Source organism: Penaeus vannamei, chromosome 1 (genome assembly GCF_042767895.1).
Source record: "Penaeus vannamei isolate JL-2024 chromosome 1, ASM4276789v1, whole genome shotgun sequence".
In the NCBI taxonomy this organism is placed as follows: domain Eukaryota; kingdom Metazoa; phylum Arthropoda; class Malacostraca; order Decapoda; family Penaeidae; genus Penaeus; species Penaeus vannamei.
The window spans coordinates 9,234,499-9,249,474 of NC_091549.1; the positions used below are offsets into that span (position 1 = coordinate 9,234,499).

At 36.1% G+C, this 14,976-nt stretch overlaps 1 protein-coding gene across 2 annotated transcripts; it reads left to right on the forward strand.

Moving 5' to 3' along the window:
* The first annotated feature begins 1,217 nt into the window (after positions 1-1,217).
* Positions 1,218-14,345, forward strand: LOC113813544 (syntenin-1-like). 2 transcript variants are annotated; one of them, XM_070133618.1, is made up of 9 exons: positions 1,218-1,358; positions 5,204-5,263; positions 5,477-5,602; positions 6,963-7,082; positions 7,978-8,100; positions 8,538-8,646; positions 11,200-11,326; positions 11,520-11,661; positions 12,343-14,345. In XM_070133618.1, the coding sequence occupies exons 2-9, from the start codon at positions 5,213-5,215 to the stop codon at positions 12,514-12,516; spliced, it is 972 nt and encodes a 323-aa protein (XP_069989719.1). In that variant the 5' UTR covers positions 1,218-1,358; positions 5,204-5,212; the 3' UTR covers positions 12,517-14,345. The 2 variants fall into 2 exon arrangements, with proteins under 2 accessions (XP_069989719.1, XP_069989790.1); XM_070133689.1 differs by lacking the exon at positions 1,218-1,358 and adding an exon at positions 1,465-1,633.
* Positions 14,346-14,976: the final 631 nt, after the last annotated feature.

The window sequence follows — 14,976 nt, forward strand, 5'->3', positions numbered from 1 at the left end:
TATCAAACCTGAACAGAATGCATGGTTAATGAGAATTCTGGAAAGGACCAATGTCGAAAAAATCATATATTCAATAAAGGAGAGACAGTTGAGATACAAGGAAAGAACTGGAAAGCGTGGTTAGAACCGGAAAATCTTAAGGCATGCGGGTAAACGAGAGACTGACCTACATTAAGAGCTTAGATACAAGGACGAGAGAGAGAGAGAGAGAGAGAGAGAGAGAGAGAGAGAGAGAGAGAGAGAGAGAGAGAGAGAGAGAGAGAGAGAGAGAGAGAGAGAGAGAGAGAGAGAGAGAGAGAGAGAGAGAGAGAGAGAGAGAGAGAGAGAGAGAGAGAGAGAGAGAGAGAGAGAGAGAGAGAGAGAGAGAGAGAGAGAGAGAGAGAGAGAGAGAGAGAGAGAGAGAGAGAGAGAGAGAGAGAGAGGAGAGAGAGAGAGAGAGAGAGAGAGAGAGAGAGAGAGAGAGAGAGAGAGAGAGAGAGAGAGAGAGAGAGAGAGAGAGAGAGAGAGAGAGAGAGAGAGAGAGAGAGAGATGCTTCCAATGATTAGTTTATTTCTCTAAAAAGTAGACTGGTCATCGTGTTATGGAACTATATATATACACCATATTGCATTCGATCTAATATGGAAAATGAAATAAGATAGATAATGTTTATATTTATCTTCTCGCAAGGTTACATAGTTTCAAACAAGACTTACATCACCTTGCTTTTAATAAATACCCTTCGTTGCTTCCGGTCGTCATAGCAGCAAAAAAAATCCAAGGAAAGTAGTGTAACCACAATCCGTGACGTCATACATAAACGACTGATTCATCCCTTTTCCGTGAATTGAAGTTCCTGTTTTTCACGTATTGCCTAATTCTCACGTCTTTCACGCATTCAAAATCTAAAGGATCCTTTGTTATGTGGTGATGTGTATCTATTTCCTGTCTAATCCTTCGTATATCTAATGGCGATTAGAAGTATTGTGGTGGATTTGCGTATTTTTGAATGGAATAGATTATAGAAGTGACCAGCACTCAATATAGAGAGATTTATTGTTTTAAAAAACACGAACGCTTGATGACGTCACATACCATCTCTACCAGAAAATCCATACGCTAAACACTCTCGTTACCAGAAACATAATTCCTGAAAAAGCACAAAGAAACCAACGATAAAAGATATCCCAACCAAATTGGATAAAAGCCTCCCCAACGAAGTATGTGAGAATCAGCGCAAAATACCCGAACGTACGATGACGTCATAGATATTTTCCCCGTAGGATGAGTCTCGATAAACAAAAGCTCAGGATCTTGTCCCTCCTCGCAGTCCTCGCTGGTTTTCACTTCGTTGGCGTGGGCGTGAGAGCTCCTAGAGGTAAGGGCGTCGAGGGGGAAGTGCTCAGTCTCGGGCACAGTCGTTGTAAAGGGAGTTTGGGGCGTGACGTCGCTCGAGAAGAGAGAGGAAGACGAGGAAAAGGGTTGACGTCACAGTCACGGGGTACTGGGGTCGAGTGTATGTGCGAGTAAACGTGTAATTTGACTTCATTGAAGTGTGTGGCGCCGCTGAGGACAGAGTGTTTTATTCGCCGCGGGAAGTAAAAGACTGGGAGAGTTATTTGGCTGATTAGCGAGTGATTTTTGAGAAAAGAGGTAAAGTATATAAACTGAAGTGGAGGAGGACGTGGTGAGAGGTGAAGTCAGAAGACGTCTGCTAACATTTTTCGTTTTGTTCTCTTCGTGATTCGTGACTTTTTAAGGAAATTATACCTCCCTTGTTCAGTTTCTAAAGAGTTGCTGTGATTTGCCAATCTGTGTGATTTGTGTTTTCTTTTTGATTCATTTTTACTTGACGTGTTTTCGTGCTTGAAGTGCCTGTTGCCAAGCAGAGGGGGAGGAATGTACTCAAAACGGGATAAGTGGATTGGATCATATTCTTGCTGTTAAATTGCGATTGTTGGATATTTTTACTTGGATGTAATCAGTTAGTTGAGTGAATAAAGCCTGGATGGTTGAGTAATGAACATGTCATTTATTTTTGATGGTCATTCCTAGCTCACAGTGTCAGCAAATAGGAAAAATTAGGTACTACTCCCCTGATATTGGTGTCAAGTATTTCACAATGTTTCATCTCATGATCAGTTGGATAAGATTAACTGCAGTTGCTAGTAAGTCTATAAAGTTGTATAAAGATATTGTGTCAAGAATTTTTTCATACACCATGGTTGATGGTTATGGTTAAATCTGTATATGTATGTAGGCCTAAGTATGGTGTAATATCTTATACATTTTAAAGATCACATGCAGGCCAACTTAAATTTCATGATTTCTTTTGTAGCCTTGGACACTTGCACAGATTTAAGAATACTTATATGTATTACTTTAGCTTTGCCTGCTGAAAAAAACTGAATGATTATCTCATTATGAAATCTTTGCCTCATTTGACTCTATGACCTCACTAAGGTCATGTAAGTAGCATGAATTCCCCAGTATCTCATTGATTATCGAGAAGAATATAAAATAGAGAGAAAAGAACAACTAAATAAGATACAGGATGTCAACCATCAGCCAACTCTGAGTCATCTTATTACATGGTCACATGATTTTTATTGCATAACTTTCATTGTTGATTTTAGACCTCACTTTCTGTGTCGTGTTACACGTACTCTAAAGTTTTGGTGTTAGTGAATAGCCAGAATCTTCTGTGTCTTGTCTTAAATAAGTGGTATAAACCAGGATTACTAGAGCAATTTTCAAGAGATCAGCCACAGTCAGACTGTATTGAATGATTGGTGATTGCCTATAAAAGACTGACAACTTATATCTTACATGGAACAATTTTTTTTTAACATGTATTTCACAACTCTTCAGGCGTTAGAATATGAAGAAGAATCTTGTGTACATCGGCTGAACCAACATTTCTGTCCACTTTGTATGTCACTTCAAGTTATGTTTGAAATAGATCCAGGATCAAAATTATTCATTGTCATTTCAATGATAAGTGATCAGTAATGTCTTGATATATGTATATAAAAAAAAACATATTTGAAGTACTGCTGCTAAGAGGCTAAAGGAATGAGGGTTCTGTGATTACTTGGTCATGTTTGAGGCTGTGGTTAATATCGTGTAAGTATCTGCTACATCAGGCACATGCATTTTTATTTTACGAGAATATATGTATGTATGTATATGCATATATTAACAGCCATTTCCTTCTTGAAATTAGTGTTCATTCCGTTTTTGAACTGAAGTAGGAAAGACATTGGGTATCAACATAGTGTGTTATTGCAGGTGAATATTGTAGGATTGAAAATATGACAAGCAATATTGGGTTTAAATTTTTGGTTATATCTAGTAGCAAGAGGGTGACAAGGAGGATGATATGGTAACAATGTGACTGCCAAGACTAAAAGAATAGTATGACAGATAACTAGGATAACAGACAACAAAAATGGATATGATTGCATTGGGTAGCACAAACTGTTGCAAATGCTATATCAATATATGTTATCAGTTGAGTATTGTTTTATTGAATATGTCTGCACATAGATAACTCTTCCGTGCTTAGCCACAAAGGAGTCAATTAGTAGGCCTTGTGACCTCACCTGATTTCACCTTTTCTTGAGTTTGTGGGGAAAATATTTTTTTTTTTTACAAATGCTGTCAATATTGATGCTATTGTTTTTATACTAAGCATCATAATTTCCATAGTGTTATTGACATTACTAAAAGCAATACCAAATACCAGAAAATATCGAAAATCAAGGAAAAGAGTAAACAGGTGAGACAGGTAGTTCTCATAATTGGCTCATTGGTGACTCAGTACTTGTCTTGTGGGGCCAGCAGTATGCAAAAACAATTACTAAATTAAAGTGGGCATGGCATCTATGCACATGACATCCCCAGCAGCATGTGGTTAATAGTATACTAAAGCCATTTTCCAAATAATCAAATTAGGAGTTGACTTTAATTACGTCTTGCTCCCATGAGAGAAGATGTTTAGGAAAACATATTGTGGAATATGGTAGTAGAATGTACCTGTTGTTTTGTGTTAAATTGAATTATAGAAGATAAAGAGATAGAGATAAGGTATCAGACATTATAAGGGTGATATTTTTAAAAACATGTTCACAGATGCATCAAGGCAAGAAAGTATATATTGTATATATACCCTTCTCGATAAAAGTTTCCTATAGTACAAAACCTATCAAGGTAGATTATAAATTGATTAGGAAGGTTATGGTAGCTATAGAATTTCATAGTTTGGATACAGTTCCTCAAAAGAGATATTTGTTCCTTATATTTTCTACTGTACATAGCTTCTTTTCAAATGACAAATTCTTAAAGAAGGAAACATTTTGCAAGACCGTTATACTTTTTTGTTGTTGATATTAATGACTAAAAAATAGAGACAAGGCATGTACGCATTATTTTACTCAAGGTAACATGCCAGCTATGTTTATTCATGAAGGTGAATATAAAATCCGGGATGTCTGCATATTGCATGTATTCTGTTTGAGGTTATATACTTAGATAACATCAGTTGTACAAGAGGTATATTGCAAAGATGATGTCTGTAGATCAGTGCTGTTTTTATGAATAGGACTTTCATATCTGATTATTTTATTTTCATTTTGCAGTATGTCTTCTTAATTACTTTTTTCATTCTGTTATTATTATCATTATTTCTTTTAAATTCTTATTGCTTTATTATTATTATTATTTCTGTATTTCTCTTCTATTTCTTTTTCCCCCTTTTACTTCTCTTCATCTTTCTTTCTCTCGTTTATCATTTTTCCTTCTCCAAAAGAAAGGAAAGGAGAGGTAGGAGTAAAAGTGCTAAATGTATTGCATTGTATATTATTATATATTTTGTCAAGCTCTTCATAAAATTTCTTGTGTTAAAAAGCTCTAAGAAACATATGTCAGGGTTATAGTACATCCAGTAATATACTGGTCCATCGATAACTATAATTTTAGTGGAGTTTCATTGAATGGAATAATCATTCATCAGTTGATTGGGTACTTTGAGTGTAAATTGTCAAGTATTTAACCTATTAGCTGGCATTGCAAGTTTTATTCCATAATTTATTGATCGTTATAATTTCAGATATGTTGTATTGTGTCTTAGTTTTAATGGAAGTGCTTGTACTGTGTTTTGATACATGTCTGAATGCATTCTTAGCAGTCAGAGTGTTAATCTCTTCATTTGTCGTCTTTCAGATCAGCAACATGAGTCTGTACCCGTCATTAGAGGATATGAAGGTGGACCAAATGGGCAGAGTAAGTTTTGAAATTCAAAAAGTGAGCAGAATGAAAGAAAAAATGGAATAGATGATATACTTTTGTAGATGTCTTGAAAGAAAAAATAGATAGATAACTTACTTTTGTGTGTATATCATGAGACGATGGGAGAATGATGGTTTTAGCAAGAGTTATAATGCTTATAGGTAGATTGATATAAATGTATAAATGGTTGAATGATGTCTCTTCCAGGCACAGGCCCAGATGGTGAGCGAAATGATGTCAGCACAGGCGGGAAATAATCCGACAGCGCCACCTGCCATCTCCTCTGGATATGCTGCACCTCCCTACCCGCTGCACCCACAAGAAGCTGCGAAGGTATGGTGTTAGTCTCTTTTAATTTTTACCATCTCTCATATTAAGACGCACATCGGAATTATCAATCCAGAGCTGGACATTCATGTTGTGCCTGTCAGCCAATCACTGTTGGGCTGTCTCATGCAGCTGCCAATGGTGATTGGCTGACAGGTACAAGATGCTGGTCTGGCTCTCTGTTTAAGGTGTCCGAAGTGTCTCGGAATATGAGCGTATGTCTAACGGGCAACTCTTGATGAGCTTTATTCCATTTCTGTTGTGGGAAGATTCCATTTTGTAAATATGATTCTATTTGTGAGAGTTTTTTAGCTTATGACGATTTTTTTCTTTTTTCTTTTGTATATTGCACCAAAATTTTATAATAGAAGGATATACATATAAAGAAATGAAGGACAACCTCAGTAAGTTAAAATTAGCTATTGATGAAAAAATGTGTGTCACATTTTATGTTATGTAAATGAATACATGTTATATTTTGCCTTGCTCTGTTCTTCTTGATCACGAGTTGACCTTTGGCAAATCTGACGGTGTTTAACGCTGTAAGTCCTACGATGGACAATTCTTTATGCTGAGTACTGTCATATGGAGACCAAGGACTGAATGATTGTGCATAAGCCACTAAATACTGGTGGGAAAGTCAAGAGGGGTTCTTTTGATTCTAAATGGTTGTTTAGAGTATGGCCTTGCTCTCCGGTTGGCATTGGCTGAGTTTTTCCCCTCCTCCTCTCCTGTATGATTGGTAGAAAGACTCCTTCTTATGTGTCTTCTATTCCCTGATTTTCCTTGCTTTCATTTATGCTCGCATAGTTCATGACAACGTGATTAGTATGAGTTTGTATTTAAGGGTAGAGGTACTATGGGGTAGGTGGGTATTATACGGCCCTCCCTCTCCCCCCTCCCCATTTTTGAGGAATGGATTTTCTCCTTATGGCTGTATACATTGCATAATTTGGTCTCATTCTGATAAAGAAATAAATGCACGCATGCAAAAATTATTTGAATTTCTAATACTTTTTTTTGTTCCTTTAAACATTATATTTTATTATGATAAGGGTAACAGGAATCAAGTTCTTCAAGTCTTATCATACAATCATATTTTTTATTTTTAAACTTAAAGCTAAGAGTTTCGCAGTTAGCAAACTATCAGATGTGGCCAATTTTGTTGTATGTTCTTTTGTATTTTTGAAATGGTATTGGAACAAAGAGCATGTGTAAGTATTTAGGCTATTTATTTAATTGTTTGATTTGTCTCCTTTGATATGTGATTTTCAATATTGTTGATTATTGATAAGGATTATTTGATCCTTTTTATTTGTTTATTTTTTTGTGTGTCAGTGTATTTATGTTTTTATTTTTCTTGCAGTCACAGAATACCTTGGCCCATCTGTACCCTTCCCTGGGAGATTACATGGGCCTAGAATTCACCGATGAGGTCATTGCCGCAAACATGCCAGAGTATTTGGCCGTCTCGCAAGTGCAGCCTGTAAGTATTTCATGATACTTTTCTCTACTGTTTAGGAATATCAGTAGTAGTGGTATATTTTTTTATTAGTCTTTTTGGGAATAGAAGCATTTTTTTTTTTTTTTTTTTTTTCATAGTAATGGTAGGTTATAGATGATAGTAACAGTGGTATTTATAGTAATCTTTAATGATAATGCTGCCAAATATGATCAACTTGAGAGTCTGGCAGTTTCCATGATCCTGCGCCTCTTGAGAGAAAGTTCTGGGACCAAAGTTTGGTAGTGGGCTCAAGGAGGAGTGTTTTTCTCGTCAAGCAGCGAGGCTTATTGATTTAGTTTCTCTAGGTCGGACCCTGAAGTCTGGGATCGAGTTTAGTGTGTCTCTGAAATCCTGTGCGAGTGTGGAGGTGAGGGATATCTGGGCAAGGCAGTGGGTATGCTTGGTGATGATAGATTTTTGTGAGCAAATAATGGTTTATGTTGTCGAGGGATTGGCATTGGTGGTGAGAGTGATTGGATGTGTGTTGAGGGATTGTTGATTGTGGTAAGAATGACTTGTTTTTACAAAGTATGTGTCTAGTTTTCATGCTGAGTTTAGGGTTTAGGTAAGTGGTTTGTGTATGCAGAATGTGTATGTATTGGAGATGTGCAATACATGCTGTTGCTTTCTGGCTTTTAGTGTCTGTATTTGTATGTTGACCATAGGGTTTAAGATTTTCAAGGTTTTAGGTGGTGAGTTAAGGATGTATACGGAAACATGCATTTGCAGACAGCATACTTATGCACTCACAAACACACATTCACATAGATTCTTCTAAGTATATACACTCATATACTTACATATTTCATGCACACACTCATTTACTTACACATTCCATTCACTCACTAACTCATTCACTCTCCTTTTCTCATTTCAGGGGACTGTGGCTGTGGCCCCAGCCTCAGGACCAGTCTCAGTGGTGCCCTCAGGCATGGTGGCTCCAATCTCTGGTGCGTCACCTGGACTTTACCGAGCTCAGGTTACTAATTCCATCCGAGAGGTAGGTCTTGTTTTTATTTCATTGCCCTTCTACATCTTCATTGTTGTTATATTTTTGGTCTTGATTTTGATTTTTTGCTTTGTATTATGGTATTATTTTTTAATTATTTTCTTTTTCTTTTTCCTTATAAATCACAGTAATTCCTCATAATGTACAAAGTCTTTTCATTTAGTACAATCCTGTTCCAAGAAAGAGAAATTAGATATTTTTTTCATTGTCTTTTTTCTTCTCTGGAGTGGGAAGTCCCTTTGTAGAAAATTTTTCCCTTATTGTTCTGCTCATTCAGAAAGTTTTTTCCATGTATGTATGTATAATTATTTTGAAGGAAACTGGCATACTTCTATTGCAAGATTTTGATAATTTCTTTAAAAACAAAACTGTCATCCTTTCCTTCAGTTTTCCCAAGCATGTCTTATTTCAAAGAATTTCTCCCGCAGATCACCCTCTGTAAGGACAGCGACGGTAAGGTAGGCATGCGTGTCAAGGCGATCAACAAGGGGGTGTTCGTGTGCCTGGTGAAGAAGAACTCGCCAGCAGCTCTTGCAGGTGAGTGTAGTGCGAGGGTTGGCTCTCTGGTTAACTGTATTTATTCTTGCTGTCTTCAATGCATTGGTCTATGGGCTAGCATAATGTTCATTGTAATTTTTGGGAAATTTTGTTGCACACAGATGGCTCTGCAAGTGTTCAGTTACCAAGGAGATGATTATAATTCCCCAGTAAATGTGCCTGCTTTCCCACTTCTTGAATCTGCTGGATTTTTTTTCCAATGCTAGTAATATTGATACTGGTTTTGTTATTGATCTAAAAAAGAAAAGATCTTGCCAAAAATCAACAAAAATCAAGGGAAAAGGAAAACAGGTGACATAGATGTGACTGATAACTAACTTCTTGTTTACGAAGTGCTTAGGGAGCCATTTCACTGTAAACAAAATCAATAAACTATAATTAGTGTTGACATGGCATATCATTACATTTAGATGTATAGTTGTAGGTTCATTGTGATGGAGAGAGGGATGACTTTAGTTAGATTCCTGACTGGGATTAGTTTACTTGAAATTATTTTTATGGTATTACTTACTCTCTTATTGTCATGATTTTTTTATTATTGGTGATTCTGTTACTATTACTATTGCACTGATACCATGTTTTGATGCATTTGTCTTCTAAATTATAATATATCTCGAGCTTACATGCATAACTATTGAAGTCCAGGCCTGCTTTGATCAGTATGAATGATGCAGTTTGTCAGACACACAAGATGTTTATGTATCATTTTATATTACATACATAAGTTGTTTAAGGACATTTTAGTATTTACTTGGTGAATAATGCCTCCAGAGCCTCTGCAATTGGCTGTGAAATGCTCACCCAAGACAAGTTATTCTGTATTATAAACACTTGTGAAGTTTTCAAATGTTCCACCAAATCAAGACAGGTTTAGAATGAGGGATGGTTTTGTTGAAAGGTTGCATATTTAGTAACAGATTTTAGGAAAATCCCAAAATACATGGAAATCAGCAAGGTGATAGCAAATAACACAGACATCACGTAGGTGGTAGGAGCCACAGGAAATATATGATAGCTTAGAGAACAGTACCCCTACCCATGTTCTTTTAGTGTTCTTTGTGCCAGATCAGTATTATTGTTTTTGAGAGTTTACTTCTCCAGGAAACCTCTAATGAAAATCTCAAATCTGTTTTCTCTTTATGGGTTGTCAGACAATCAATTTTCCTCTGAATCGATCCTGAGATCTTTATTTTTTGTTTAGAAACTGAGTCGGTATTCACTAAAGATTTGTGACTGTTTGTTGCAATATATTCTTGTGATTTGAACGATTACCATGTATCAAAGTTATTGCAGCTAAGTAAAACAAATATTTATAGTGTTAAAGACCCACTAATCATACGATAACATAAATATTGCAATCTTAGTATATTATATGTCATATTGTAATTAATGTATACTAAATTTGTATATCTAAATGTGATATGGCATCCCTACATTTGATGTCATTGATGTAATTGTAAAGTCAGGCAGCTTAATTTGTATTTTTTGATAGAAAATAACAGTAAAAATGTAGGGACCCAACTCGGTTATCAAATTGGCATTAAATCAAAATGTCCCTGTAAGTTTTCCTTTTTAGTATAAATTGTATGAAAGGTTAAATGAACATTTACCAATAAATCAAGGGAGGCTTCCAAATTTTCCTTATTATTTCAAATGCAGAATTATCTTTTTTTGTTTGCTTGTAAATCTGTGTTGTAGTTTAATGGCCATCTTTACACACATGGGACACTCCCATATTTTAGCCAAGTCATAGACAAAAACTGGCTATCTATGACATTTCTGCTGAGTCAAATAAGATAACCACACATCACTAATGACAAGTAAACTCCGAAGATACATTCTGATTTATTAATAACAGTTAATTGATCCCTTACCAAAATATTTACATTGATTTTCTCTTCAAAAATACTAATGGTGCCATGCCCCTTCACAGCTGATGCAATGACAATAGATATGAGGTTGTCTGGTTCAAATTTTGATATATGGAATGTGAGATATTATTGTCAAACTGTATGTAAGATTTATTGCAGTATAGTTTTATTATATTGCTGCGATCAGTTATCATCATAAAATTCTTAAACAATGTAAATGTCTGTTCTAATTAATAACATTAATTTTGAAGTGCAGTATCTGCAGATCATAGACCAAATTGCAAAGAACTCTCATAGACATTTTGTGAATATCTACTGAAACTTACTTAGTTTCAGTAGACTTGTATATTGACACTGGGTGGCTTCATTGTCCAATAAGAACAAAACAGAACAAAACTAGATTATTTTTTTCTCTTGAGGAAAGAACCTATAAATATTTGTAAACGTGTCATTCGTGAAATGACCGTAATTATATAATCAAAAGTAGATTCTAGACATCACAGGTGATATTTACCCATAGTTACAATTTTACAATTTTGCTTGTGTCTAAGTGCACAGTAAAAGGATTGACTAGATGTACTTCAAAATACTCTACAAATTTTTCATTACCTTTTTATATGCAAGGAAACAAATTTTCACATAAAATTTGATCTGTGTACAGGACTGCGTTTCGGAGACCAGATCTTGCAGATCAACAGCGAAAATGTGGCAGGGTATTCCATGGAAAAAGTACATGACATGCTGAAGAAGAGTCCTACAAATGGTATTTCCCTCGCCATTAGAGACAGGTTGGTGTCCTTTTTTTATTTATTTATTTTTTTTTTTATTCTTGTTTTTCATGTTTTCTTCATTTTTAAAAGTCTTTGGGAGGGACATCAAGGAAAACAGTAATTTGTGTCATTCACTGTCATGATACATATATGTGTGTGTAATATGTAATATTTATTTACTTATTTTCTCCCTCTCTCCCCCCCCTCCTAGGCCATTCGAGAGAACTGTGACCTTACACAAGGACAGCACAGGTCACATTGGGTTCCAGTTCCGTGATGGAGAGATCACTGCCCTCGTCAAGGATTCCTCAGCCGCGCGAAATGGGCTTCTCACAGACCACCATCTGCTGGAGGTAAGGTTTGGCTTGGTGATGAAAGTGTTCCTATTCTCACCATTGTACTTGTTTGTTTATATATGTATATATTTTTTTCTGTATGTATATTTGTTTGTTTTGTTCTTGGATTTTTTCTCTCTTTTACCTTATATCTTTTAATCTCTCATTTTCTTTTTGATTCATTCATTATTTCATTCTCTCACAAATCAAATCAAATCTCCCTTATTCTCTGTTTCTTTCTCTCATATATTTTCTGTCTGTCTGTCTGTCTGTCTGTCTGTCTGTCTGTCTGTCTGTCTGTCTGTCTGTCTCTCTGTCTCTCTGTCTCTCTGTCTCTCTGTCTCTCTGTCTCTCTGTCTCTCTGTCTCTCTGTCTCTCTGTCTCTCTGTCTCTCTGTCTCTCTGTCTCTCTGTCTCTCTGTCTCTCTGTCTCTCTGTCTCTCTGTCTCTCTGTCTCTCTGTCTCTCTGTCTCTCTGTCTCTCTGTCTCTCTCTCTCACCCTCTCACTCTCTCACTCTCTCACTCTCTCACCCTCTCACTCTCTCTCTCTCTCTTTCTCTCTCTCTCTCTCTCTCTCTCTCTCTCTCTCTCTCTCACACTCTCTCTCTCTCTGTAAATTTAATATTAGTATATGTTTTCTTTTTCTGAATGTTAAAAGTGCACATAGCATTCATGACAATCCCAATTCGGTGCTTTACAGGTGAATGGGCAGAATGTAGTGGGGCTGAAGGACAAGGAAGTCTCTGCCATAATCAACGAGTGCGGGCAGGTGGTCACAGTGACGATCATGCCATCCTTCGTCTACAAGCACATGATGAAGCACATGGCCTCATCGCTGAAGAAGTTCATGGACCACTCCATTCCCGACCTGTAAAAAGGGTGGGGAGCACAGACCATATGGGAGTAAGAAAGGAAAAAACGAAGAGAGGAGGAGGGGCAGTAAAAAGGACCAGGATTTGTTTTACAATTAGGAGGGGGTTTTCTGCAACACAAGGATGACAGCAGAGTTGAAGAATAGATGGGGTCATTTATGCAGGAAGTACCAGTCCACAATAGTTGTATGTGGGACCCTTGTGTATGGCTATTTTTATATGTGAAAGAAGTGGTCCCTATTTATTTCGTTGTCATTTTTGTTTTCTCTCTCTCATTTTCCCCACTTTCTCACTGTGTATGTATGCAATCTTTCCATGGAAAGATAAATTTAACTTAAGTTGATTATTACATTTGATATATCGGTTTCTTATATAAGGTATTCTTTTCATGGTATGTTAAAATATGTATCCAGTGTGAAGTGGATACATTAGAAGTAGAGTTACATAAAAGGATTAGGGTAGCTTGTTTGTTGAGTGTAGAGAGATCAACAAAATCCAGGTGCCAATTGAGTACTGAATATATTACTCATATAATATGTAGTTGAATGACTATATAGGAGGAGGGAGTGAACTAACAAATGGATGTTAGGACCCTTTCCAAATGTTCAACTTGCTAGCATGAGTTCCTAAGTCTTAGAGAGATTTACATCTAAATTTATATAGCATGTATTGAGTTCTGGATAAGTCAGCATCATTCAATTTGACAAGTGCCGTTTTGCTTCAAGAAAAAAAATAATTGCCTGGTAGTTTTAAAAGTAATGGTGCAGTTATTTCACTCAGTGAAGCCAATTGCCCCCTGTAAAAGAGAAGTTATATGGGAATTAATTGCATTTAGCATTTATTTGTACCACATGAACAGGGTAGACTACTAATGATGTTATAAGCGAAATTCACAAGATTTAATTGTAATTATCCCATGATAGAAGGAATGAAGATTGCAAAGATGCATATGAAAGCACAAAGTGAGTTTTTTGTCACTGTAAAGGTAGTACCATATTCAGTTATATTTAATTCTCTGAATGTCATGTTTCTTATGGTATCATTAATATGGATGATTAGTGATATTATGTACCATGTACACCTAATCATTAGTCATGATTTAGTCATTGGTTTTGTATATTATATCCAAATACCTTTTCTAATGGTTCATTCATTGTACCTTATAGTCAATAGCTAGGTGTATTTTATATATTATGGACAAATATTTCGCTGTTGTATCCTTCCAAATGTTAGAAACCACATAATGCATTGTTCCAACTACTGATATTATTAATGTATGTTAAAATGTTTGGATGTTTACTTACTCAGTTACATCTCACTCCCACGTACACGAACCATCAAGTACACAAAGAAAGCTTTTATGTTTTAATGGTCATAAGTTAAAGTAGATAGATATGTTCTTTAGAATGAAAAAAGCATAGAATCATACATTAGTAAACACTACACATAAACAGGATAAATACACGAAACTTAAAAAACCAGTCCATGAACCACTATTTAACACTGAAAGGTTATTCATAAGCATAAAGCAACAGCACACATGTTCCGTTGCATCTAGTATAATGGTTTTAAGTCTGAATTACCTATAAACTGTAAGCAGGTAAATGTCATAAAGAAGAAGAATGTTTTATGTTGAAGGGCATTAAAGAGTTACAAAAGAATCAAATGTCATAAATTTTTAGTGGAATTGTGTGTGCAGAGGCAGTACCACAGGGTCCATATGTGTTTGATTATACCTCACATTGGTCGACTTTGTGAGGTTTGTGATAAAAATGAGATAAAAAAAAATGATTATATCCATTATCTTTATTAAAAGGAAGCTTTGATGTCATCATCCCACTTTTATTTCAACCCTTTTTTTTGGTAATGTTTTATTTGGTATTGTCACTTGATTATGTGTTTGTTCGCCTCGATGACTTGACAGTCTACACAACGGGAGTCCATCTGCACTTGTCCATGCGGATATGTATCCCTCTGGTATGGCTGGAATTCCAGAGGAGAGAGAGGGTGAGGGAGGGAGAAAGAAAAAGGAGAGAGGGGGGAGGTAGGGAGGTAGAGAAAGGAGGGAGGATATAAGGGAGGTAGAGAAAGAAAACGAGAAGGGAGGGAGGCAGAGATAGAAGAGAGGCAGGTCGAGGTTGCAAATATCATTCCTTAAGACAAAAACACATTTGCTAGCTCTGGTATACAACTGTGGGAGAAGAAAATTATCGAAGACAAGGCGGAATGGACTGGATATTCTCGCTATGGAATGGCACAAACCAAGGAATGTATATACTAGGGAGAGATCTAAAATCACCTCAGAGGCTTAATGTACCACAAGCACATTGAGGCTGAAACTGTCCCAAGAACAGAATCTGGTACAAACACGAGCCAAATGATAAATTGAGCTAATTACCTGAATAAATCTTTTAGAACAAAAATAAATGGTTAATGGTTAAAAAAACAAAATAAATGTGCCA